At 44.1% G+C, this 23,042-nt stretch overlaps 1 protein-coding gene across 2 annotated transcripts in view; it reads right to left on the bottom strand.

The window, feature by feature from the left end:
• MXI1 (MAX interactor 1, dimerization protein) overlaps positions 1-23,042 on the bottom strand; it is a 57,328-nt gene that overhangs the window by 13,468 nt on the left and 20,818 nt on the right. For both annotated transcript variants that reach the window (XM_068398690.1, XM_068398691.1), the window contains exon 3: positions 16,411-16,440. In XM_068398690.1, the coding sequence (XP_068254791.1) occupies positions 16,411-16,440 (30 nt within the window). The remainder of the gene's footprint in view (positions 1-16,410; positions 16,441-23,042) is intronic.

The following is a 23,042-nucleotide window of genomic DNA, read 5'->3' as shown; positions in this document are numbered from 1 at the left end:
AATGCGCTGACGTCTGAACAGGATCCCGTGACTGCACTCAGAAATCCTGTATCAAGCAGATCCCAAACAATTAGACTAAAGCAACATTATGATTCTGAAGCTGAAGTGATATATCTGGGGCTATTTTTATTCACACAATAACTTCTGGGCCTTTGGGTCCTATTTGTTGCATATCCTGAAGTTCTTCTCTTTGAACTAGAGGGCTAGAATACAGAAGCTTCATTTAAACTAATAAAATAATAAAAAAAAAGAGACCATCTGTAATCCCATGACTTCCAGAACTAGGATGCTTAAAGGAATGGCAAAAAAATTTGAATACTGATGCTCACAGTAATAAAAATGATTCCATTTTGGAAGGTGCCTCCTCCAGAATGAACTCACAGCTGTTCAGCAACATGCCTGCTCATCCTTTCCTAACCCCTTTGATCTTCAGAGGCACCAATGAGACAGATTACTTCAACTCAGCAGAGAAAGATCAAATATAATAGCCTGTGCGTCACAATGAAAAGGTGGTGAGAGCAGGATAGGTGGCCATCTGCCCAGCAGAGGAACGGAGTCAATCAATGCCTGGCATTTTCTCTCGCCCTTTCATTTTCATCCAGATCTAGCACCGAGCTTTTGGTGCCCGTTCATCAGTTTCTCTTCCCTCCTCTGTAGCTTTCTGCCTTTCTTTGAAAGCAATCGGACAGTCGTTAAGAGATGTCAAATAGCAACAGATGCTCTGGAGCAGAGTCTATTAATATTATTTATCAAAGCTCATCTCCCCTTAAAGTTATATATTGAGGATCTACTATTATTGATCTTGGCCATTTAGCCATAAAGTATTTTAGTCCCTGGTTAATATAATTAACTGAACTTTACTGTAGCACAATACACGATGTTACCAGCTAAACCCCTTTTAGGCTAAGCTGTGCTTACAACAGTATGCTAAACCCTATAGCCATCATAGGCCATAAATGCTCTACATCACATTCTGACCTAAAAACACAGCCTAGTTGCCACTGGTACGGTCACATCTAGGTACCTCTTGCACAAGATCATTCGGCACCAACTTTTCAATCTTGCTCACTGCTGACCACGCAGGTATCGCAGTTTTACCACCCTGGCAGTAAGATACGGTTACAATCCTGTGTTTGGCTATCAGGGAACACACAAAGCAAGCTGTAAACATCAACATGCAACCCAGGCCAGTTAATTATAAAGCCCCGACTATCCCAGTCTAATAAAAACTCAGTCTTTGTTAAAAGGTAGTTAAAAATAGACCTGCTCTTTAAATAGCCAACAGTGTCCTGTGCCCTCGTTCTCACTAATACCATTATAATCATCCTTCTAGGGATACGCAACGTCCTCACAGCCGCAAAGTCTGGCGACGCTGCTCCAACCAGCGCAGCATCCTCCTCCACGCCACCAACATGCCTGCAGAGCAGCTGTGCCATTCATCAGAAACCTGCCTCGCCGAAGAGGAGGCAGTAACCTGCTTTGCTGAGACCTACGGATTTTCAGCTTTACTGCTAGAATTAGGTCACCAGCAAAGATAGCCAAGATTTTCCAAACTTGCCAGCTATTCTTGTTTATTCTGTTCAGAGGTTTCTTGGCTAAGCACCATGGCTTTGAAAAGAAATAAGGAGGTATTTCAGGCTCCTGCTAGGTTTCTGCAGTCAGGCAGGCAATGGGAAGAGCTCTCCAGTTTGGATCTACTACCACTGAGTCCTTGCAGCCTCTCAAGGAGAAATCAAAGATGGTGCACACCAGAAAACAGATGAATTAGCAGGGATCTGCAGAGATCCTTGAAGGCCACCTGCCTGCACTGAGACTGGAAGAACCTGAGACATTAGGCAGCTTCCCAGCAGGCAGCGGGAGAGTGCCCCTGGGCCGCTCAACTAGCTACAGTGGAAAAGCTACACAGGGTCCATAGGGTGCCATAGCAGTAAAGGCAAAGACAGTATCTCAAATCAGAGCCTCTGTTTCTTCATCATACTACTGAAAGAGACCCTGGACTTCGGTGCCTACTAAATATAGTCAGGTTTTAAACTAGTAACGCCACTAACGCTTTGAAAGAAGTGAGCACTTGCTTTGTAAGCTGGACATTCGTCCATCAGTGAAAGAGTAAAGGACACTACCAACTTGTTATTTGGGAAAACATATCTCCTGTTTTCAAAATAATGATGGGGAATATGCTGATATCAGGAATACATTCTGATCTGGTACTGGAAGTTATTTTTGTCATTAACACAACTTTAAAAATTACACAGATAAGCTATTGCTACTAAAAGATGTTTTTTCTGTTCATTAAGATAGGACAGAGTTTTTCCACCCCATACATTTCTTTTCTGAAGCTATATTCCAGTTTCCTCACCCCATGGAAGAAAATCATAATTCCTAATGAAAAACTATCCTAAGAATGTGACCATTTGGAATACTACTTTACACAAAATCTTTTGTGCCAGAAGGAAAGCATGTGCTCTTCATCTAATACCTCTTCACACTGTCAGAATTCTTTAAGGAGTCATCAAATATCTACTGTACCTTTCAGATATACAAGGCATGCATCTGGAACAGAGGAAGCAGTGCGTGTAACTTCACCTTGTAAAATTATTTTAAATTTAACCTCGGACTTCCCAGGAAAAAGGAATTACCAGCCGAGGTCACTATCAGATGTATGTTTGGAAAAAAGCACTAGGAAGGAGAACTTAAGAGATCCTAGCACTATTTTTCCTATGAGATATGGATTTTTGCACACAAAGAACAGTAATAGTGTATTTCAAAAGTCTAGGAGTTAGCTAACGTTACATGACAAACAGCTTTAACTCAAGTTAACTATATATGTTACTCAGCAGGGGAACCTGAACAGAGAAGCACAGCTCCCAGCACTGTGACAGCAGATGAGTCCTGTCCAGATCTCATACATACAGAAGTACCAGGAAAGAAAAGAGTTTTTGGAAGGAGGTACCAGAGAGTGTGAAAACACACCTTGCTTCTGCTTGACTGGTGTGATGTGCTAATACAAACTCATTGTCAATACAGTTCTTCCAAAGAGAGGCAAGGCTTATCACCTAGAAAATTAAACCAATGTAAACTTCAGGGGAAAAAAACCCCAACAACAAAACAAACCCCGCTTTGCACTTTCCCTTTAACTACCCTTGACACCTTCCTTGCATTTTCTCTCTCTCCTCTGGGCATGTGTGAAAGCCAAGAGATGTAAAACTGCTCAAACCTCAAAGAGGGAAAAAGCATGAAGCTGGCCACTTGGAAACCATTTCCCTGGGCAGGAAGCAAGACTAAATGTATCTGTAAGACATGAAAATTGCTCAACTTTTTTCAGCTCAACAACAAAACTCCTAGTGCTTCTAATAGGGCTCAAAAAGTCATTATATTAAGCACAGGACATTCTACCTAGTGAACCCTTGATCAGCTGGAGAAGATCATTACCACCCCTGCCTGGGTCAGCAATGCCACAAAGGGATATAACTTTTAATTCCGCCAAACCAAGAACAGCTGTAGTTGAGTAAACTAACATTTGTGGGAGGATTAGCTGCCTTATGCTTGCTCGCTCTGTATTCTCCTAGCAGGAAAAGGCTTAGGATCCCACCTGGGAACAAACCAGACACTGAAAGGTTCATAGTTTGTTTTGGAAAGAAAATAATTTAAAAAAAAAAAATAAGAGAGATCAGAGCTGGAACACCTAGTCCTCTGGTTTGGTGGAAACTGGTTTCCATTTGCTCAGCTATCAGGACAGTATTAAGAAAACAACCATACGAGTTTACAGAAATACCTGCAGTGGCACTGCACTATAATTACAATCACACCCCTCCTTCCCTGCTATTTTGTAGTGCTATTGTCCCTCCCAGGGCCTCATGAATTTAGGCAAGATAAATTACTGCTTCATGGTCAGATATTTTCTATACAGTGTCCCATCCTGGGATCACAAGTTGTTGGTTTCAAAAAAACACTGGTGTTAAAAATAATACTAATTAAAAAACAAGAAAAAAGACAAAAAAGGTAATTTTCACCGCAAACAATTCACCTGGGGAAAGGCTGTGGTGGGTTTCCTCATCATGAGAGCCAAATGGCAAACCAGAAGCACAGATTTCTTGACTTTCCCAGTGCTGTGCTAGCCAGGAGCTTGTACAGTTTGCATGGGGTCTCAGGAAGGGCAAAGCAGCAACCAAATGGAGCCGACATTTCAACTCTCTCCACAAGTAGGAAAGGGTTATGCAGCAGGCAAGACCTTTAAGTGAGAGTCAGGAGACCTGTCCCCAGACAGCTTGCATGACCTCAGGTAAACCCCTTGAGGAACCGAGGCACGCACTGCTCATCCACAAAATGGAGCTAATCCTAATTCCTTCACGGAGTACTGCACAGCTAAATCCACTCTTGGTTTTCAGGTGCTCATGTAGCTCAGCAATGACACTGGTATGTGAAGTGCCTAAAGAGTAGGACACTCTGGGAAGCTAATTCATTCAGCTTTCTCTGCTAGTTAATAATGCCCAGAGTACAACATGACCACAGTTCTCAAAATGGATCAATAACCCCTCACTGCTCCCCACCGTATATGCAGCAAAAACTATCTGAGGTGTCCTCCTACCTCTGTCCAGAGAAATTCCTAAGACGGAATTTCAGCAAAGTTCAAAGGAGTTTAGTCAGAATCAGGACAACAACATGAAGGCTGTTTTGTTGACTTTGCAATCAAGCAGTCATAAAACTTTTTATTTCTTTAAAACCTTTAGTTTCTGATGTCCTGCTGTAAATCTCATGCATCCCAAAGATTATGATTTAGGCCCATTAAAAAAATACACCATAGTAGCTCAGACATCACATGATTTAAAAAAGCAAACATAAACACCTACATAGGATGCTTCCTCTTCTTTCTGTTTTTTAAATACATAGGTTAAACTGGCTCATACACTGGTTTTATGTGGGGGATTAGAAAACACTTAACTCCAGGTGCTGGGATTCGAGAATCACAGAATATCACCAGAATTGAAGTAGAGATTACAAAAGACGGCAAGATTAATAATATTTTTCATTTTAAATAACAGAACAGTTTTAACAAATACTCCTTTACAAAGCCAAAAAAAAAAAGCCTTTAAGAAACTCATGCAATTTGCTTTCCCTGGATGGCTGAGGGGAAGTGCAAGGCAGCACTGTCTGCACAGACCTGAGAGCCAGCTTGGAGGGCTTATGGGAGCCCCCTACTCCCGTACAACAGCTTTCCACTCCGACTACTGCTAACCATTTACAATGTGCCCAACCCACAGTATAATCCCCTTCCCACTCTGCTCCTTCCCCACCATGTGTATTTTTCTCAGAGATCACTAAGAAAAAAACCCCCAACTCCAAGAAACTCCAAGAGACACTCATGACTCCAGAGGGCCTTCGCATGTTTTCCTCAAGTATATGACACCAGATATAAGATTTCTCTCTTTTTTCTCTCCCTTTGCAATCCCTTCACTGAAATGCATCTCCATATGTGCTTTTTCCAGTGAACACCAAGCCTGTAAGCTGCTTTTCCAAGCCAAGAAAAGTTTAAAAGAGGTCACGCCACAGAGAACAGGCCCTGCACATTTCCTAAGAGGGTCATATTACGTAGAATATCCACTGGAGACAAAGTGTTCCCATCCAGTTTCCCACTTCTTTTGGCATCAAAGTTGCTTTTCTGGGTAGGTGAAGTGGCAAACACATGCATTGGGAAAAGGAAAGACGAGTATTTTCCCCCCCTCCGTTTGCTTATCTCAGCCAGAATTCCTCAGCATACTTCTAGGGTCTAACAGAGGGATTCTTGCTATGAAAGCTGAGTAACATATTCAGGGTTTGGGACTCTCCCTTTCACACAGACAGAGGCACTCAACTTTGGACGGCTTTTTTTCTCCCCTACAACAATGTTGAAATAATTTTCTTCTTAGTTAACATTAGGAAAAACTTTCTAGTGGTAACAGCAGTTAATCAGGGCAATAGGTTGCACCACCTCCCTGGGCAACGCTGCTGTCAAAGGCTTCTAAGGCCATGCTAGATCGGCACCTGTCAGGAGAGGTTTAGGTAGAGCTTATCCCACCTTGGGGCGAGGGGACAGACCAAATGAGCGCTGCAGGCCCCCCTCAGCCCCATCTTTGACAGCATCACAAAACCCACCTAAGTTTGAACAGTGCAATTTCTTGCCCTCCTTTACGCACAGGGCCTGAGCCAGCTGCAGGGGCAGCGTGCTGACTCTCTGGGAAGCGAAGGGGAATTCTGCCTCTCTGAGCTATGACGCTGGTGACAGAGGAAAATACTGGCTCCACAGTGGCAGTTGTAGCTGCTGCATGCAGCTGGAAAAGGGCAGTAATGCCACGCGTGTGGGAGCGGGCAGATAAAGTAAAACGGAGGGTCCTGAGGCATCTGCAAGGCATGGTTTCCACTAGCAGAAGGAGACAATCCCCTGCCGTGCGGGCTGGCGAGGAAAGAACAGGAGCAAAGCACATAACAGGAGGGGTCACAGGGAAAAGGAACCCCTACCCCAAGCTGCTGAAACCAGTTACACCCCAGTCACCCCAGCGAGCATCTCTGTATGCAGTTATGCAGCTGCAAACATGGAAAAGAGCAGCCAGCTCTGAGGAGCGCCAGGATCCAGTCTGTGAGAAACACTGGAAACAAACACAGATCAAAGGGAAACAGCAAGCTGTATACACAGCTGGGGCTGCCTTCCCCTGTTAAAAAGAGACGGGCACGTTGATTTTAACTGCAAGCTCTTTGTGTGTGCTTGCACGTAACTGTGTGCATCTGTGCAAATGCCGTACTCACCCCACATTTGGCCTCTTGACATCACCGAAGTGTAGCTAGTGAATAGTATTTTCCAAGCTGTATTCCCATACAGCTGGGCAAAATCTGACTGGGCAACACACAACTCAACCCACCCCAGGGAACGAGGCCAAACAGGTGGGAATAAAATACATGAGAGATACAAAGCAACTTCTTTTAGCCTCTGATTTCGACAATAAACCTGCTACGCCACTCCCCGTTTCAGAGTAAATCATTTGAAGAATTCCCCTGAGTTTCCAGAAAGAGCAGAACACTTCCCATCTAAGGGCTGGACTTTGGCTATGTGGAATTACAGTGAATGACCCCAAGCGTTCAACAGGTTGTGTCTTTAAGTAGCACTGGAAAGTCCTTCTTGTGAGGAAAATGTGGAGGACACAGCACCCAGAACTTCCTGGGAGAGCCAGAGCAATCCCTCTTGCATGGTCTAGCTCTGAGTGAAAAGAGCAGAGGTACATAGTGCAGTAGCAGATGGAAATGCTGGCAGCTACCTGTTCTCAGGTCCTGTGACACTGTTGGCTGACCAGGTTAGGGACAGCCACAGTGAGCTCCTCAGGGTTGATCTCACCTCTGAACCCTCCTGTTCAGAGGGTTCAGAGTTCCTTTTCGCTCCTGGGCTGCTCACAGGGAGATCTACCCATACACAAATAAGCAGCAAAATTGAGTCTGGCATCAACTTCCTTTTCCTTTCCACATATCCCCTCTGGTGGGTGTGTGGCTTTGCCAGCTTTCACCCTCATAGAAGGGTCCTTGCCCTCTCTCTACGAACAAATACACTCACTTATTCACATGAAGAGCAGCATCTATCAAATGCCCTCCTTCCATTGTTGCATTACTCACTGTCCTGGACAGCAAGCCGTTTGGCACAGGAACCCTGGGCACTGCTCTCCAAATGACTAGGCATCACTACAGCACCGGAGAGACAACTAGGGAGGAGCAACAATTGCCCAAATGAAGGAGCAAGTACTCATTCCAGAGTCGTTAAGAGCTGTGCTTCTAAATGATTCAGATGCTTTTAGATATTCCACCCTGGCTCAGCAACCAGTCAACTCAGATACAGCAGCCTGCACTTGACTTTATAAGCATGACTAAGTTTTGTGCAGCTGTTTACTACCTACCATGATAAAAACCACACCCTTATCATACGGACTGTTATCAGCCTGGACCATGCATGAACCCACTGATACCATTCAGAGAGTCTGTTTCTGTGAAAGTAACGCTGCATTTCAAGCTCACGTTCTGTTTCCACTGGAGGTTTCAGTGCATAAGTTTTTTTTGTATCAATTTCTGTTATGCCTCCTTCTTTCCCTCAGCCCCTCCTGGGCAGAAACTCTTGTACAGGCAGTTACAAGATCACTATGCAACTGCTACATCACCTTCCCTGCCTCACCTTCGATGAGTTGAACACGCTCATTTGTGAAATCTCCCATTCACAGCAACGCCTTCTTCATCGGGGGCTGAATCAGATGATCTCTAAAGGTCCCTTCCAACCCAAACCATTCTATAACCTTGAGTCTTAAGGCACTCAAACCCCTGGGCAAAAAAATAAGAGCAAAAAGCATCCATCCTTTGCAGAAGCTTTTCATTTTTCCCTAAATAAGTCATGTTGCTTTATGAATGCATTCTCAAAGGTAAATAATTAACAGGCAAAAGGGACAGAAAATCTTATTACACAGCTAATGGGAAGTGATGCTCAGGCAGCAGTGTATACATAAAGGACACCTTCAAAAGACAGCCCTTAATTTTTTTTAATGGAACATTGGGCAGAAGACCTGACTCATACCCCATTGCTCTGGGATCCAGGGATTCCTCTGCGTTCCTCCAGACACAGACAAATCCAGAATCTTTATACGAGGTTCAGCCTGCATCTGACAGACTCAAGTGCCATCTTTGAAAAAGGGGATACTGCAATTTTGCAAAGGCACCGTAAAGATTTACCAAAGAGCAAACACAGAGCACTAGGCAGATCTGTATTTCTACACAAATCCAAACTCCCAAGGCACACAGAAAGGGAGGCAGGTAGATGACACCATCTACTGCTGTGTTCTGCCATGGCCCTGACTTAGCCCTGTCCACATTACCCGACAGTTTCATGGGAGGAGAATTCCTGACCCTTGGCTGCACATTGCCCATTTAATTGTTTTATGGTTGTCACACGCACTGTTTGGGAGGAAACCTGCCTTCTCTGTTTGCCCACAGTTATGCAAACTGCTTGGGGTGACCAGCACCATTTGCAGCCAGGCAACAACCACAGCAACTGCAAGATGAAGCCCTTTGCTTTCATTTCCCAGACGAGGCCATGAACGCCTGTTACACACTTGTGCTACCCACCACAGCACCTAAAACAAGGGGCTAGACCGTACTGTGCCAACCCCCACCAACCATTGACAGCAGCAAAGGTACCTTCACTTTGTGCCCCTTTTCTCTTTTCGTGTGGGAGAAGGCATGAGGGCAGCAAGACAGTGTCATGCAGCACCTCCTGGCCCTGGGCAGCACTGACAGGGGGACACAAGGAGTGAGGATGAAGTTTTGAAGGAAGCAGAGGTGGGACAGGTGAAACTTGTGAAGGAGAGGAAAAGCAAGCAACTGGCTGGAGATGTGGATCAATGAAGCAAAGGAGTGAGTCAATGAAGACTTGTTCCCACATGCCCGTTACTCCAGCAACTAAATCCATGTGAGTTTCTGCTTCTCACCTGTTAAATGGGGGTGTCTGACTCTTCCTACCCCTCCTTGGCATATTATAACATTTAGGTTCTCGAAGTTGTGATACTTTGGTAAAAATGGGCCATACATAGAAAGGAGAACGAGAAAGTTTCTTGCCTACATTTCCTATCCCACGCTGAACTTCCTTTGGTTATCACAAGTCTACATGGGCTATGTTGCTATAGTACCTTCGACACACGTACCAGATATAGATATAGACCAGTACACACAACTCCAGCTTCTGCCCCAAGAGTACAAAGTCCTGAAACTTGTAGTTAACAGGTAATCTGTCTCAAAAATTATATTCCTATTACCTCATCTTCCCTAAGGCAGCAACTCCCCAAATGGCTTTAGCTAGTAATGTTTTCAGGCCCATGAGCAAATATTAGTCACTTGAACACGAAAAGTTGTTGCATTAGAATTTCTGTCTCTCAGCACTTCAACAAACAGCAGCCCAGGAAAAAAAAAAAAAAAAAAAAAAAGACCAAAAAAAAAGCCTGCTAAGTCTCCAGAGATGCATTTGAGAGAGACATGGCAAGTACAGAGCCTTGACATGGCTGAAAACTGATCCAGGAAAGCTGCATGCTTGACTTCCTACCTGGGGACAGATCCTTCCCTGGTCCAAGCTCACTGATTACAGAGGGGATTTGCCCAGTCTTTATTTTTTTCAGGATGGGCACAAAAATACCTAACTGGAGAAGAGTCAGCCTGAAAGAAAAGTGCAGCAACACACCCAAGGAGAAATTCAAGGATGCAAGATTGGGAAAAGATTCAAGAACCAAAAGGTGGCAATGATGCACTCCAAATCAGATACCATCTAAGCACATTGAACTGCTTTCATTACACATCCACAGCAGCTACCAGACCCCCAACCCGTCTCCCTGAAAGCAGTAAATAACCAGTAACACACCATTTGATACCTCTTCTATTCACCTCTCTGGAAATATTAAGTACAGGAACTCAGCCAGTAAGTGGGGAGACCTGACTGCAGAGCATGTTTCTTCCTAAGATGGGGGTTTCCTCTGAAGTCTCCCTCTGGGATGCAAGACAACGAAAGGATTCTCAGCGTCAGATCATTATGGCAAGGCCAAGCAGACGGCACTGACAGTTCTTTCTACACCATGGAAAGAAAACACATCAGAAAGTGTCCCTAAAACACATCTTAGTTGAGAAGGGCTTTGTGATATATTATCTGTTTCTGAAAACTGACTTATAGCAGTGATTTCATTGTGCAACCTTGTTGAAACAAAAACATTTTGCTTTGAGACAGTTTATCCAAAATGGTAGTATTGTTCTTTTTCCTCTTCTTTCCCCAACTGCTATTGGATTCATAAGGGAGGTGGCAGAGATCTGGGAGCAGAAAGGAAAGCAGGCATGCATTCATTTTTCACTGCATCACTTTGAATAAAAAAAAAAAAAAATCACATTGAAACTAGAAATTCCAATATGTGCAGCACTAAAGGACTTCCAACAAAATGAGGGTCATTTTGTTTCCTTCGAATTCTGGCATGGAGACTAACTGTCCCTTTTCATCAGCTTTACTCGGAGTTCAAAATGTTCTGCTGCCCAGCCAATGTGAAACAAAGCCTTTGCAGACTTTCGACTGTGAGTGAATCGAAATGCTGCTTCTTCACAAGAAGGCACTTCACATGAACAAGCGTGGTGGTCAGCAAAAGAGACCGATCCCAGTTTTACAGCATCTGACTGGTGAGTTCCCAGAGCAAGGCAAAGAAGCAACCACAATATAGCAAAAGGCAGACTGACACTAAACAACGATGACTGAGCCTAAACATATCCAGAAAGAACATCTCTCCAATAGCCTTACTCCACAAACTACAGACTTCGCTCTCTCCAGGTTAAGCAAAACCAGCCACAGCAGTGTAATAAGTTATCCAGATCTCCTAAACTAGAGGAACATGTCTCAGCTCTGCTGACAATTGTAAGTCCCTGCTGAAAATGGAGGCATCTGTCATCCAAGTGACAGAGTCGAAGACAGCTAGCTACCTCCAGCTCTTGTTTCATGCTGGCCACGGAGACAGGAGGGTCTAGCTACAGTTCCCACAAGGAGCAAGTTGGATCGGTGCATGCTCTGACTTTTGGATTTGTCAAAGAAGGATGCATGCTCAGCTGTCTTGGACATGGTTTGACTGCTGCAGGGAACATCACAGGTTCCAAGTTTTATTAATGAGGAAAACAATATGTACTGTCAACATTTGCTACATGAAGTTAACATGAAAACAAAGCCCACTCCAGAGAACAAATGAAATTTACTGGATTAGTTTCTTGTTCCAGCTCTCCTGATAAATAGCACTGAACTCAACACCACATTGATTAGTTGGTTCAAGACAAACACTGATCAGATTGCCTTGGCAAGCACAATCATCCATGTCTACTCAGAGTAGCAAGGATTCACTATACTTTCATTTCCCTTCCCTCTATCTTTCCCAGCCTAGACAGCATGTCTGCGCTATTTAAATGCCCTATGTTAAATGCTTTTCCCTCCTTCTCTTGCATTTTGCTAATAGACACACGCAAGCCCCTGTTTTGAAGAAACAGAACCAAACTGTGCAATTGCTGCGGAGCCTTCGAAGGCCCCACGTTTCAGTGAGAGCTGACCCAGGTCATGGTTTTCTTCTAAAAGTTCAGTAGGGTGTCTCCTTTATCTCATTTGCTACCTCAAATACGCAACCTAGCATCACAGTCAGCTCTGCGTGAGAAACCGTTTTGGAGAAACACTCTGCAATAAACAGTCTCTCACATTAAAGAGAAGATAGAAGAGGGATCCTGGTAAGAGTCAGAAAGGCTAAAAAACACAGTACTCTATCATTGCTACGTGTTTGTCTTCTTTACTTAGTTTCTGATCATCTCAAAAGATATCAGAGAGAAAGGATCTTACACCACTTCACTCTGTGCTTTTACACTAAACACAACTCTTTAGCAAGTTGGTTTAGAAGGAGTTTTGTCTCCTTTAGACTTTGTCCTTTTCCATTTTAAACGAGGTATTTTTGCAGAGCCACAAATTCTGTGAGATCTTCAGAAAATTCTAATTTCAGTGATTCTCCCAAGGTCTTTTTCCCTCCTCGGGCCTATCTTTTGTTTGAACGAAATTATTGTTGCCATAAGAAAAATCTGCCCTAATAACTCATTCTTTACTCAGTTCCTTCCTTCTGCTGTATTACAATGCAATCATCACCAAAAATAAATAGGTCAATCTAAGATATACAGAAAAACTTTTTTTTTTTAAAATCTGATCAATAGCTTTACAAACATCTTTCTTGTTCTATCAGGAGATGTAACTTTTCTGACAGACACCACCACCATGCTGGTCTACCAGAACTGCCACTTCACAGAGCAGCAGGAAAGTCATACCGGTGCTGTGTACCTTCTCTTCACACCACACTGACCACATCCTTCCAAAACTGGCGTGTGTCTAAAATGTTCACAGACAACAGTTAATTCTGCTATCTGTGTACCACACACCATTTAACTTAAGCCTGAATTTTATTTATTATCCTTTTTTGAAAAAAATCTTACACTAGCAAAGTTCATCTTTCAGTCACTTGCTTTATCGTGTTTTCTTTTAGAAAATGATGGGGTGTTGCTTACGAAGCAGTTTTTTGGTAAGCGTGTTAAAGGACTAAACTGTATTGTTTTAGTTATGCCTTGCACCAGATGAGAAGCAGAATACTGGTCTCTTGTTTAAATGCAAGCTATGACTCATCCTGGGCAGAGATAAACTGAAACACATACCCATTAAATAAAAAACACAAACAATTTTCCAACATGAGGATTAATGACAGATAATAACTATAAGTTAACTTTAATCTTTTATAAACCAAACAAAACCCCTCATATAAATGTCACTGCAATCTTTTCAGATAAAAAAAAAAACAGATCAAAGCAGAAAGAGAAGTCACTTAAATATTAGAGCTAATATTTGGTACCAAATCAAACAGCTCCTTAGCAGAACCACTAGAGTGTTCATGAAATACTTTAACACTAAGAAAAGGTGTGGAGCTTAAAAAAAACACTTTAATTTTTTTAATATATTTTTAGTTATTTTTTGACATCAAAGGGGTACAAGATTCTTAATCCTGATACACTGAAACATCATCAGCTCTGCAATATTGAGTCCAAGTTAAATCGCATATTCAAAAAGGAGGAGCGGAGCATTTTGTTTGTCTACTATTCTCCTGCTGCTGCTTGAAAGAAACTCTGTGTAATTGCTGAACGGGTTAAAACAAAATTTAACTGAACACAAGAAGGCCGCTGTTCACAGACAAGAAGAGAAAAACCAGAGTCAGAGACCTAATAGTGGACAATTTTGAAAATTATAGTGTGTGTCAATAATGGAGATAACAGTGAGATTCAAAAGGAATAATCTCAAATAATAGGGAAAATGAGCACCTGCCAGCCACAAAGCCGTTAGTATCAGGGCTTTTATCTTTGCAACGGTTAAGTCTGGAGACACTGACAAACTTAATGACACAGCAAATAAAACATGGTGAAAATCTAACCGGGAAGCAACCCCCTTCACTCAGAAAACACTGCTGTGGAGTTTGAAATAAGTGCTTCCAGTATGAACCTCACCGTCCAAATCATTGGTAATAAACCCTGCAAACCCAGCACAGCCAATCCAGGGTCTAGCTGGGTTTGCAGATGCACAGACCTGATCAGGTCATAGCATCTGCATTAAGGGACAGACAATCCCAAACAAGAAGCAGCGGGCTCCTGACCAAAGATCCCAGATACAGGAGTTTGCCTGTACAGACCACCCAACGTGATCAAATGTCTGCCCCTCCCAGAAGGATGAAAACCAAGGGCTTGTAAAACCATGTCTGAGACACAGACCTGGAATACAGTGCCTCCGAACATCAAGCCCTGAGGAAACACCTTGCTGAGAAGTTTGATGGTTAGGAGTCTCCAACCTGGAGCAGGTGTGGGCTAGGGAGCATAACTGAGACCGAAGGAAAGGAAGAGAGATATTACAGCAATTGGGAATGGGAAGACAAATTCTGTAGCAAGCAGATAGCTTGTCAACATTTGGAAAAAGGTGGCATAAGGGGAAGCACAGGTAACAATACTCCTCTCACTAGTAACATACATAACAAAGTGCTGGACAGTAGTCCATCCTCATGATATCCCCACCCCAGGTAGTATTACTGTCCTCAGTTAAAGACAGGGAATCAAGGCAGAAACTCCCTCAACTCACAGATAGCTGGTATCAGGCGTATCCTAAACGCACCAATAGTTGCCAGTCCTTAGCTGGACAATATGTAATGCCAACTGCTGAGGTCTCACCCACTGAGAGTCTGAAGCTTCACTCCCTGCCCCGCAAGCCTGAGGGTAGAAAAAGATGGTCACATACCCTTGCAAACTCGGCCAATGTGAGAGGACCAGGTTGGCACAGGGAAAGATGGAGACAGCTCTGCTCTAAAGCTGTACTGAGGACAAGCAGCGTTTGCAGTAACAATTAGATATGCAAATAAGCACATTGAAAATTAGTGACCGTTTTCTGTTGTCATGGAGAAAAAAGCACTCTCCATTCTGGGTCAGACCCAAGCACTGCATTTTCTATCCCTCATTGGTAAATAAAACTGTAGAGAGCACCAGCAAACCCAAGAGCCAACACTTCTCAACACAGCTCAACCTGGGACTGGAAAGGTTGAGACTTGGGGAGCAACATAACCCAAATAAAAAACCTCCCTGCATCACCCCAGAAAGACAGGACCATGACAACTCTGTAGATCCTCAAAGCTACCAGGAGGTAGAAGCACAGCCTGGAAGAAAACACCCACACCATGCAAAAGCCAAGCTGCTTCCCAGCACTGCTGCTGCTGGGGGGAGGCAGATGCGGGAGAAACTGAGGGCAACATGATGCATCAGGTACTCAGCTCCCACTCCCTTGAAGCTACATGGGAAGCTCCCGTTTGAATGGAAATACACACTTGGCTCGAAGCCTCTGTGTATCTTTGGTTATCCTTATAGTCCTCCCATCCCTCGGTAAATGATGGCTGCTAAGAGGGAAGAAGAGGCAACCTATTTAGACTCAGCTTTCCCACCCTGGTGGTTTCTTCATAGGAGCAGCTGGCCAGAGCACTGCTTTTGTTCCAGCAGCCACAAAAAACAGACACTCACACCCAGCCCCCCCTAAAATCCCACAGAAGAGCCAAGATAAGTTTATAATGGAAACCCTGACACAACCTTAACTATAGCATCCTGAATGGAAGGTGATAATCTGATCTGTGTGTGAACTAGCTCCCCTTGTCTCAATGGTATTTATCTTACTTTAACTCCTGTTACAAAAGGGTTGAGTCACATAGCAGAGCTAGCCAAGTAACAAAACTGCAAGGCTTGCTAAAACTTCAGATTCAAGGATAAACAGGCGCAATCCTAGAACAGGTTAGAAGAGAGAGTCTCCACAGGAATGCTGGTAGCCAGACCTCTGAGCCTCTGGACAATGGTATTTTCTTCTGCACCGTAGAGATTATCACAGCCCAGTGGAGGGGTTGGAGTGGGAGGGTGTAGAGCACAGAGCTCTGCCCTTCAGTTCATGGTAACGCGTATTACCCAGGGCCCAAGAAACCTGATCCCGTAGCAACCTCATGTATGGAAAGTGCCCCAATCAGATTTCACTGTGTCAGGAGAAGAACAGTATTTACTCTGCATACAGATTAGTCACAAAACTGGGTCACTTCTTGCCTTTTCAGAGAGAGAAAAAAAAAAACACAACCAAAACCAAGTCTGCTTTTTCAGATCTTTTTGTGTCTTCCCCTCCCCCGACTTTTAAAACTACGTGATGCAGCGTGGTCATTCACAGCTAAGCTGATCAAACGGCACCTGCACGTGTAAGGTTAAAGCACATTACACTCACTAGGCTTACATTTCTTAGAATTCAGCTCATTAGCTACTTACCGGTTCTTTTCTAGTTCGTTGTGCGTAGACCTGGAAGATAAACAAAAATTTGGATTAGCCACCTTTGATCTCTCAGCACTAAAGTCCACCCACTGTAAGCTGTACACATCCCCAGCAGCGTATCGCAGTGTAAAGCTCACCAACTACACACATAAAAATCTATAGCTATAACCTCAGCCTCCCAGCCAACAAGAGATTCCTCCCCTCCTAAGTCTGTAGCTACCTGCTACGTGCAAAGCTGGTACTCTTACTGGTGCTACAGAAAAAGTTCCCTAAAGACTTAAATGCACAGAAAATCCCAAAGAGAGGCAACGATTAGAACAGGGGACCAGAGTCAGCCATTTCCAGACTACTTCGGGCTCTGCCACCAACTCACTACAGGACTGCAGTTACATTTCTTTGTGGTTTAGTTTCTCCTGTAAAAATATTGGTATCATCTGCTAACACAGGAGCTCATGGAGTATTCATTTATGCACATCAAAGACATTGGAACCCTCCAGCAGAACTGGCTCTGTAAGGACAACCCCTGGAGCCCTTCAGCGGTCACACGCTAGATTTAACAAACTTAGTACAACTCCAGATATGGCCAGCGTTTGGGCACGAAACGGGATGGCCAGTACTGCCGTGTTTGCAAACATCAGCAGCGCTGAGTAGCACTTTTAGGATGCCTTGAAACCCCTTGGGGATTGAAACAGCTCCGACACAGCACTAGCTTGCAGCAAAGTCAGTGACCCATAAAGTGGCACTGTGACCACTTGAGAAAGGAGGGGGCTTTGTCTTTATACCTGCCTGCCACGCCAAGCATGCTGCTAGCACTCCCTAATTCAGAGCTCGCAGGCTGAAAATGAGACCAAGTAGAAACAAAGGGAAACAGGCAAGTTCATTCTCCTTGTCACTGTGATGACAGCACAAGTGGCAAAAAAAGCTTAAATCCTTTCAGGATTTCTAATCTAACGATGTTATTAGTAACCCAGGTAAGGTTTTTGAGGATTATTTAAAAAGGATAGCCATTTATCCAACATTTCTCTTTAATAGAAGGTCACCTTAAAATAAGAGTAAGAGGAGCCCAAGAGCTTAATAAAAAGGATCTATTTTCTGTAATTTGGCATCACATTTCTTCCGGAGCTCTGAGAAGATTATCCTCTATCCCCCATCTGGAGAATCCCACAGAGAATTCTACAATTAGGGAACTGAATGGAAGATGTGCTCCAAGGGAAACCCTGTCATAATTAAATGCTTCTCCAAAAAAAGGGAGGAGAGCTTAACAGGTGTTAGAACCTCATTGAAGATGACAAATAAACCACGGACGTCTGTGAAAAACAAGGTAAATGAGTCTTAGCTAGCCGTGGCTGAGAGCTGCAGGTGGCCACAGTAAAAACAAGACTTTACCGTATGTCTGTGCAAGGTACCCTGCACAGCAGGATACAGGATACCCTAAAGGCAAGGCACACTATAGCCAAACTCCTCAAGTGGAGGAAAGTCCCAAAGCAAATCCTTCCCTCCAAAAAGAGAGGACCCAGGAATCAGAGATAGGAACATAACTTTTAGTCGAGAAAATCTCCCAAATCAAACCCACGTCCCCCATGGAGTCTAAACCAGCAAAATCCATTTGTCCAGGCAACTTTGATGCAAATTAAGCCACCAGGGCTGAGCTGAGGCCCTTTAAAACCACTGCCCGTACGTTCTTTGGAACATGCTTATTGTTCTTATTTACTGCATGTTCTTGCAGGAAACTTTGCACTCTTCTTGGCTATGACATTAGCAGTTATAAAGCCAGAGATATGCAATGGCTTGAATCCTATATTATATCGAGCCAATTATCAAGGCCAGCACTGAAAGAACAAAGTTTGGCCCACTGCTGTGAACAAAATTAAAACAGCAGGTTCTCCCTACTCCTCTCACACAGGAGACTCTTTATTACCTATCTGCCTTCTGATGAACAAGACAACTGAGAGGGGTCACAGGCTTTTCACCAAGTCAGGAAATTTATGCTGACTTTTAACCATATTGGTGGCAAGGAAAAAAAACAACCCCCAGCGGCCCCTAACACTTTCCCACTGAAGCTGAATGCAAAGGAAAGAATCTCAACAATGCTGAATGCATCCTATGGGGATGTTACTTCTCTTACCTGTCTACGCTTTGCTTACTCTTACTGGGGATATCTGGAAAAGTTTTAATTTTTCCTTTCATCTAAGTTTAGGAAAAAAATCTAGCACCCCACTACCACCATTCACTATTTTATTTTCTGTGCCAGTTTCCCTTTGCTTGGACAACAAATACAGAAAAAAAACCCCTCTCTCTTCTGTTCATAATTCATTTAGTTTTCTGTGGCTCCTGATCTAGAGATTAATTTTCTCCCCTCGTCTTCAGGCTGCACATGTTACTAAGATTTATTTGGAGTTAAACAAGGACAGTGCTGTCAGTGAAGTGGAAAAGAGTACAGGAACCTCTACTGCTACTACATTCAGCAAAAAAAAAAAATCTTTTAATTAGGTACAGAAACAAAAGTAACTGGACCTCTTTAACCGAGCTGGTCTTACCATCAACTGAGAACCTAGAGAGTATCACCAGACTGAAATCAAAGCTCCATCTTGTATGCCAGTGCCAGCTTTTTGACAGGTACAGGATGAACACCACAGCTGTAAACTATTGCAGCACTCGGGGCACGTTTCAGGGTTACTTGTAACACTCTGCTTTTACAACAGCACAAGAGCAAGGAACCGGTACGTTCAGTGTGATGTTGCTTTGCTGCTGTTGATAGACAGTCACAGCCTGTGTCACCCAATGAAATGAGGACACTGTGTTAAGCGTGGACCACAAACCAGAGGAGCTCACCTCCCTGCTGTTGGGCAGACAGGGCAAGCAGGACCTTGCCCCCACCTACAAAGCTGAAACCACAGCCATGCGGGTACGCACAGGTTCAGAGAGGTAAACAAAAGCCCAAGCACACGTACCGGCACTGCTCAAAACCTCAGCTGCAGTTTAAAAGTAGCTCAAGCACAAACGGTCTTGCAGGGTTCTCATTTAAAAGTCAGGTTTCTATAGCAGTTCTTTAACAATAAATTTAAGACATCCAAACTGATTACTACCCCTAAAAACTGAAGGAATGTTATATAAGGAAGAAGATCTTGCTGAGTACATTTTGAAAACAGCTTGGGAAAAGATCAAGAAAGAGTTTTAGAAGCTTAACATAAAGGAGCCAAGCAAACAACAACAAACAGCAGAGCAGTCCCTATCATGATTTTAAATAGCAAAGAGCTGGAAGAGGAGAAACTGAATTTTATCCCTCTTTACCTGAAACTGCATCCAAAATAGGAAGAAACAGGGAAGCAGCAATTGCCAGTCACTCTAATTTAAGGTCAGATGCAACAACGTTTTTGCCCCAGTTCCTGGGATTCTGCCTGCAACCTTGCTATCCAACGCTGTAAAAAGGTGTTGCTGAAACATTAAGCTACACTAAATTCCCCCAGTGAATGAGACATTGTAAATAAGCTATTACTTTATCCCATTTTCTTTATTTACATAAAATCCCTCCTACCATGATAGAGGCAGCCAAACTTTCCCTGAGCACAGGTAAGCCAACAAAACAGTGTCAGGGAGGAACAAGCTCTAAAGAGCACTGAATTAATTTGTCATTGGTTTTATTTACCGTCATTAAAATCACAAAGCTGCCACATGACATTAAACACAGCTGACCTTTCTGGTTTACACATTTAATATTGATAAATAGCTCAACGAACACATTTGCAGCCTATCTGCACTTTGGTTTGACTTCTTTGTGGGTAACTATTTCCTACTGGGAAAACACAGCAATCGAGAAGCCTTGTCCTACGTGATACAGAGGTGGCATTTAGACCAATGACCCCGTCATCTCCTTCTATCTGGTCACCCTCCTGCCTGTATCTGGCACCAGCTCCTGGCTCCAGAGGAGCCCAGGACTCCAAGTGCTCCATCTCCATCACAGCAGACATACCCGTGGCTCAGGAGATGCTACTGCCAGGTAAAGGGGGTGGGGAGAATAAAAATCACCTCTTCCAATACACTTCCTTTATGCCAACACAGAGCCAGTGCTTCTCCTCCAAACTCACTCACCTCACTCTGCTTTAGCAAGAAATTAATGAGGAAAGAAACATTCCATCAGCTTGTGCAAACCAAGGCACAGTTACCTGAATCCTGTTTAGCAAAACATCAAGAACATCCACCCACAGACCAGGCCAACTGCTTTCTGTCTTTCTTCACTCAGGTTCAGCCACCTCTGCTGCTTATGCATCACCACACCACATATGATACCATTATTCTTCATTTTACAGACCTTCCCCACCTTCTGGCTCTGTAGACACACATTCAGTGGGCCACCAAATTCCCCTGCAGGAAATGCCTCCTTCCTTTCCCCAAGCCAAGATCAACCACCCTTCTGGAACCAGTGAACTACATTGCTGCTTTCTCTTTTATGCAAGTTCTTCCTCAGAAATGACCCCTACTGGAAACAGACAAATGACAAAATAAATGAAAAGGAAGAGTGATCAACAGCTTTTTTCAAAGTTAAATCCATCTGTGTCCACAAAACAAAACTAACTGTCTGAAGAACCCCAGTGTTTTGCCACGGTTTCAAGTAGCAGTGGATCAATACCATAAGTAGTCTATGAAACCAACTGCACAAGCCATAGTCTGGGAAGCCTATGGAGAAGCTCCACCAGTAGCAGCGTGTGAGGCTTTCAGCCCAATGGTAAGACAAACAATAGCTGCACAAGAGTCAAATCTTCCTGCCCAGACGGAGATGCTCAAGGGCTGGGTTTCTAAGGGAGTTGTGAACCCACCTCACCTTTGGGAGGGCCAGGAGCCTGGCTCTTGGAGGGCTGCACAGGAGCCTCGGGAACACGGCAGCTTATGGTACTCAACGCTGCCAAGAGCGCCTGCAGTGAGGAGTGGCATGCAGCTGAACAGGATATGGCGTAGCTAGAGCAGAAGTCCTTCTGCTGCCGTCCTTATGCCCTTTGCAAGTAAGTACCAGCCTCAAGTTCAACAAGAACCTCACCTCAGCCTTCTGTATCAGCAAATCTAACAAAACATTTTCTTCCAAACAACACTAGAGACAGAAGTTATCTTAGTCGTTACTATCCCATGATCCCCCTACAGTGTCTGGCCTTGAGGTCCTGAATAAATGCTTCTCCATGAGGAGCTGAAGTGAGGAGACAGAACAGACTGTTTCACCTTCTCACTGACATCAATGGAGATGCACCAGATTAACCTGGCCCCAAACTCTGGCTAGTTTTTCTGTTGCTCCTAGATGGACATAGTATCAGATTCCTCCCAAGGCTCTGATCAAAGCTGTTTTCCCAGGATCAAGCCAGACCCTTTCCAAAGTTCACCTTCTCCATCTCCAACACAGAAGGGGACACAGCCATACTGGAATCTGTTCATGTTTGTTCATCTTCGGAAAAAGAGAAATGGCCCCATAGTCTGTTTTCAGCTCAATGAGGGTAAGAAAGTTCCTTTGTGTGGTTCACAACCGCAGAAAGTCAACCACCCCTGGGTTTCTATGCAGTATCCTGAAAGCCTCCTGTGACACTCGGTCAAAACCAACAAATTCTAAATGATTTTCCCAAGGTCACACAAGAAGCCTGTGGCAGAGCAGGGTACTTAACTTGGGTTCCCCGAACCCCAGGATAAGGCTTGCATCAGTGGGTTGCTGTTCTCAGGGATCCCAGAGAGATGTCTAACAAGGACATTTGTACCACCTGATTCTTGGGTCAAAGACAAAAAAATGACATAATCATTGTAAGCTGCGAGTGGGAAAGTGGAAAAAAAAACCAACCAACAACAACCCAGACCTAAACCAGCCCTCATGTCTTGCCCATGGTCTGCCAAGTGAGCCAACCCTACTCTCAGACGCTACTGCACGAGGTGCCAGAGAAGAATCTAAATGGGAGCCAAGAGCAAAGTAATATCAGTTTACCGATAAAACTCATCCAATAGACACATCAGCCATAACCCTCACGTGAGAAAGAACTGCAGCCACAGTCCCAAACAAAACAGCCATTCTCTTGATGCGTGTTCTGCTTTTTCAGCACAAGGGAGGAAAGTGCAGGAAGACAGCTCCTCCTTGCTGAGCACCACGAGTCTCTGCCAGTCCCAGAGCTGGGCTCCCCCAAAGCAGAGCAAGACCTCATTAAGCAGCACAAGGTGGCATTTTGCAGGGGAAGGTTTTCCAAGCCAGGCCACACAACAGTAAGAATGTTGTTTTGCACTCAGGGCTGCAATCTGGGGCCAGCAAAGAATATCCCAGCTGGCTTCCCTCCCCACTGTACGGGCTGGGAGCCAGTGCTGGTGTGGGACTTCTCCTGTACCACCTGAGACCCCACATGCAGAGGCTGGTCCTAGCCCCAAGTGCTAAGGGAGAACTGCCCCATCTCAAACACTCCCTCAACACAGGGCCCTGCACGGCCAAGAGGAACTGGGTTTGCTGAATAAGCAGCTATTTAATATTTGTTTTCTCCTCATTGTTCAACGTGTGGCCTCAAGCCAAGCCCTGCTCTGAATACAGAACTGGCGGTTTCCTTACAGGCTTTTCGACAGGCTCGCCGAGAGCAGCAGCTAGGCACTTCACAAGCATGTTTATTGTCAAGCATCCT

The sequence above is a fragment of the Nyctibius grandis genome, chromosome 4 (assembly GCF_013368605.1).
Source record: "Nyctibius grandis isolate bNycGra1 chromosome 4, bNycGra1.pri, whole genome shotgun sequence".
Classification (NCBI taxonomy): domain Eukaryota; kingdom Metazoa; phylum Chordata; class Aves; order Nyctibiiformes; family Nyctibiidae; genus Nyctibius; species Nyctibius grandis.
This window is presented reverse-complemented; position numbering and strand designations above follow the sequence as displayed.